The 4,796-nt window shown below is 48.2% G+C and overlaps 1 protein-coding gene across 2 annotated transcripts in view; it reads right to left on the minus strand.

Annotated features, from left to right (window-relative positions):
• Window positions 1–4,796, minus strand: part of Atp2c1 (ATPase secretory pathway Ca2+ transporting 1) — a 147,130-nt gene that overhangs the window by 118,601 nt on the left and 23,733 nt on the right. The window contains exons 1-2 of one of the 2 annotated variants that reach the window (XM_004625023.2): window positions 663–903; window positions 195–264 (exon numbers count right to left, since the gene is read on the minus strand). The exons of the other annotated variant lie outside the window; for it this stretch is intronic. Of the exons in view, the coding sequence (XP_004625080.1) occupies window positions 195–200 (6 nt within the window). The 5' untranslated portion in view covers window positions 201–264; window positions 663–903. Of the gene's footprint in view, window positions 1–194; window positions 265–662; window positions 904–4,796 lie in introns of those variants that run through there. 2 annotated transcript variants of the gene reach the window in all.

Consider the following 4,796-nt stretch of genomic DNA (forward strand, 5'->3'; position numbering starts at 1 on the left):
AAGAAGAAGAAGAAGAAGAAGAAAAGAAAAGAAAAAAGAAGGAAAGAAAGAAAAAGAAAAAGACACCGTGGTCAGACACTTCACATGCAAAGGGGGGAAAGGAAAAAAAAAAAGGTGGGAAAAGAAAGATAACTTAAAAGCAAGCCACCACACCCTCAACTCTGCGTTGCAATTCATCTCCCAGGGGCCTTTACCTTCATTTTCCATCGAAACTGCACCCGGGTTGATGGCTACAAAGTCTTTAGTAGTGTCAGCCTCGCCGCACTGGGAACAGAAAGCAGAGGAGGAAGGCAAGGAAGAGAAGCCCCCGGAATCCCAGGCTGTCAACCCCGCTCCCGGCCTCGCGTCCCACGGCTGCTCCCACCACCCCCAGCAGCAGCATCTACAACAGACACCGGGAGACGCGGCGCCGAGAGGCGGAGGAGGGCGACCCGCCGTCCAGCCCCCTCCCGCGCGGCCAGCCCCGACCCGCACCGCCCCTGCGCCGCCCGCAACGCCCCCTCTCCCACCGGCGGGGCGGCGCCCCACGACGCCGCACAGCCCGGGCATTCCCGGCCGCCTCTTCCCCTCCAGAACCTAGAAGTTTCTGGAAATAAGGGTCGGAGCTACAGCAGGGCCCTCACCAAACCCCGGACCCCCTCCGCCGGGCCGCGAGGACTCACTCGCCGGGCTCGCGGGGACGCCCCGCACGCCTCGGGCGGAAAGGAGCTGCTCGCAGCGCAGCGGCGCCAAGGCAGGAGCCCGCTCGCGCGGCGCGAAGCGGCGAGCAGGAGTGAGGGCGGGCAGGCAGGCGGGCGGGGCGGGGAGGGAAGGAGAGGAGGTGAGGGGCCGTCACGGTCGGCCCCGCCGGCGCCGCGCCACCGCGCAGACTGCTGCCGCCTCCGCCTCCTGCGCTCCGCCCTCCCCGCCGCCGGCCTCCCCGCGCGTCCAGGGCTCGCCGCGGCCCGAGCTCCGTCGCTACAACTTCCGCTGCGAGAGGCGCGCGCGCAGGCGTACTCGAGCTCCCGGCGGCCCGCCGGAAGTGGAGGCTGCGCCCGCCGCCCCGAGCTTCGCTCTGTGGGGTGGGCGCAGTTTCCCAGACGCGTTTGCGGGCTTGGCGGCCTGACTCGGCCCGGCCTGCGAGGTGGCGGCTCTGCGCTCACCTCCAGAATAGTGTCTGCTAGTTGTTACACGGCAACAGCGCGCGAGGCCGGGAGACCCGCCCTCCCCGCGCCGGCCACTCCTTCCCGCGAGGCCCACAGGCGCAATCATGGCCGCTGTCCCAGAGGCGTGTGCTCAAATAAGTCGACCGGGAAGCCCCTCCGGCCGGGCGGCCGTCACAATCTCGAGGCGACGCGGAGGGCTCCCGAGCAAGGGGCGAGCGCCGAGAGGCGCGGTGTTCCCGCCCGGGACCGAGCCACAGCGAACAGCCCGCCGCGCCTCGCACCCTCCCGCGCAAACACCTGCTCTGGCAGCCGCCGGCGACTTCCCTAAATTCTCCCTGGATGAAAGATGTGCTTCTGTGCCCGAGTGCAGTGAAAGGGCGGAGGCAAGACGCGGCCAGCGAGGACACCTGAGGTTTTTCATTCCACTCTAGGGAATAGAGCGAGGCTGGAACAGCAACTTTCGTCCAGCGGTCGCAGCTGAAGCGCTAGCAGTACCGTTGGCCACTAGCTATCTTGTGCCACACGAATCTTTCGCTTGGACAGCGCTTCATAAGTGCTTTTTGATGGATTGTTTTAAGCTTTGGTGAGCCAGACGCCTTAGCCACTGAACCGAAGTCTTCTCACACTTACGTCCGCTAGGGGGCAAAGCTGCACTTGATGAGCTCCTGCACAACCGCTGCAGGACCCTGGGCTGCTCCAAATACAGCCGCTCCCTGTGTGCTAGAGGTATTTTCCCCATCAACACTTATACCTACTACGGACATATCTCCTATCTGGTCCGTGGCATATCCCACTATGCTGTCTGCACATTTAAGATAAAATAAATGGACTCTGCTGCCTTTTTTCATAGGTTTAGTCCCCCAAAAAGTGAACTAATCTGCAGTCACAATTTTAGACAGCTTCTACCTTTATTTTCGGAATAGCGAGCTTTCATTCAGTGAGATCGCTTTACAAAGCTGCACTGTCAATAGATTTCTAGTCTAAAAATTACCCACTTTGGTTTGCATGCTTAGTGACTTGCATGCACAGAGGCATTATAGCCCAGTGCTCTGTACAGTAAATGTGCCATTAGGCAGTGTTACCAGTTTGTAAGGTAATTGTTGTACTTATTGATACATTTTCACTTTTTTTTTTTTTTTTTGTAGAAGCAGGGATTGAACTCAGGCCCTTGCACTTGTCAGGGAAGCACTTATTCCACTGAGCCATCTCCCCAGCCCCTGATACATTTTATCTAGAGAAACTTTTCATTATTCCTGTTGTTAAACCAAGAAAAAAACTGGATAAGGCAAGTGTTCAGGAAAATTGTTACTTTTCTAGACCTCATTCTTAATCCACTGTCACTCATCTCTCAGATCCTTCGGCTTGTAGGCAGTGAAGAGCCTGAAATGGTAGCTCATCGTTCAGCCTTTTAGTTGATCCTGAGCTTCATCAACATGAACACTAACTAATGATGTTGTTTTGAAGCAGACCATCTCTTCCCCCAAGCTAGCCATTGTCAGTAGAACCAACTGTGACTTCTTTGTATATGAAAGACAGCATTATGCATAGTTACACATTTTGTACATGAAAGGTAGCATAAATTAACACTATTCAAACCAAAGAAGTAGGAAATGTTTAAGTCACAAGCTAAAAAAAACCCACTTCTTTCTCTCATACTTCCTCAGACTGAGCTAATTTCCATGAGATTGTGGTAGCCATTCCTACCTCCTCATTTTAGGGAAACAACTAAAATGTGTGCACACTATACCAAAGTGTGGTAGCACAGTCCTATAATCCCATCACCAGGGAGGTCAGGCAGGAGGATCATTTTAAATTGAAGACCAACCTGGACTACATAGTGTGTTCAAGATCACCCCGAGCTACACAGTGAAAAGCTGTTTCAAAAAAATAAAAGAAGAAAAATATGTGTGTACTACAAGTGTAAATTTTATATGTGTGCGTGTATATGTACACACACACACACACACACACACACACACACTGACCTTTGTAAAATTTTTATAAGGATCTGGAAAGTTGTAAATTAAAACCATGATAAAAGTGTCTGATTATCATACAGAGACACAAACAACTGAGATATTCGCTAGCTTGAGTAAGATTGATGATAGTGAGGTATATTATGTCTGAGATTTTTCTTATTTTTTACTTAAAAATCAGTGTTCTAAAATTTTGGTCTTAGGGCCTGCAAGATAGCTCAGCGGACTAAGCACCTGCTTAGGCAAGTGCAGGAACTGGGGTTCCATCCCAGCCCCACATGCCACATTGGCCCCACACCCCTGGGTGTGCTGAGCTGGCCATCGAGACTGGGCATGGTGGCACATGCCTGTAATCCCAGCACTGGAGAGGCTGAAAACAGAAGGATCACTATGAGTCCAAGTTGCATAGTGAGACCCTGTACCAAATACATTAAATAAATAAATTTTGGTCTTAATTACTGTGTTCTAAGTAATCTACAAAATCAAATACAACTATGAAAAAATTAGTCACAGGGGCTGGAGATGTACTGAGCAGTAGAGCACTTGCCTACCATGTGCAAGGCCCCCCACTATAAAAAAATCTGACACAAGCAGTAAGGGAAAATATATCATACTTCTCAGGACAAATATTACAAATAGGAAGATTGAAGAAAAATGGTCATGAAAAGATGGATTGGTCAGGTTGTTATACTTTTATTCAAACTGTACCTTATTCCACAAAGGATAAGAGGCATCTTGTTTTCAATATCAAATTTGATAGCTGGCATTTTTATGAACTTGGTTGGATAATAAAGGAATATGTGCTCCTTTAGAATTTGAAAACTAAAGCTTGGGAAAGTTTATTAAAGATTCTTCCTGAATGTAACTCTTAGGCTGTTTTAAACACTGTTTAAAGTACCATAGGTTAATAGTTAAGAAATTTTACCTCATTGCTTTAAAAAAGAGATTTTTGAATTTTGCTTTGTTTTGGTGCTAGGCACAAACCCTGGGCTTTATTTATTCAATACATGCACTCTTATCACTGACATAGGCCATCAGACCCAGAAATTATTTGATATTTTTTAAGTTCAATAGTTTTTAAAAGTCATATTAAAGACATTTTATAAACTAACTCCCACAAAAGCCGTTTTCTTATAGGGTAAGGGATGTAAGTATCAGGTTTGAAGAAATACTGCAAAGCATATCACATGAAATTAGTGTCTAACAACCACCTACTATAGAATTGCTGTAAATCTGCTCAGTTTTATGTATTTTTGTTTGTTTTGTCTGTTTTAGAAGAGAGAATTAAGACAGGGTCTTGCTGTACAGTGGAGGTTGGCCTGAAATTCAAGGTTCTGAACGCCTCATCCTCCCAAGTGCTGAAATTAAGACATGTGTCACCACCCCCAGCTGGTTTCATGTATTAGCACCACCAGAGTAAAAGTTGGAAGCAATGTAAAGTTGAAGAGCTCAAATATGAATTTTCTGCATTTAGCTGGTTTTAACAGTACATAGATCCTCAAGTTCTCTATAAACCCAACATACCATAGCCTTTTATACACTTACTAGCCTCTTATTTTTTGTGTGCATGTTTTATATATTTTTTCTTTTCAAAGTTTTATTGATAAACATATAGCAATGAGACAGTTTCAAATCAAATCGGAAGTACAGTTTCAACAAATAATACACTGCATAT

The sequence above is a fragment of the Octodon degus genome, unplaced genomic scaffold, assembly GCF_000260255.1.
Source record: "Octodon degus isolate 3935 unplaced genomic scaffold, OctDeg1.0 scaffold00008, whole genome shotgun sequence".
NCBI lineage: Eukaryota > Metazoa > Chordata > Mammalia > Rodentia > Octodontidae > Octodon > Octodon degus.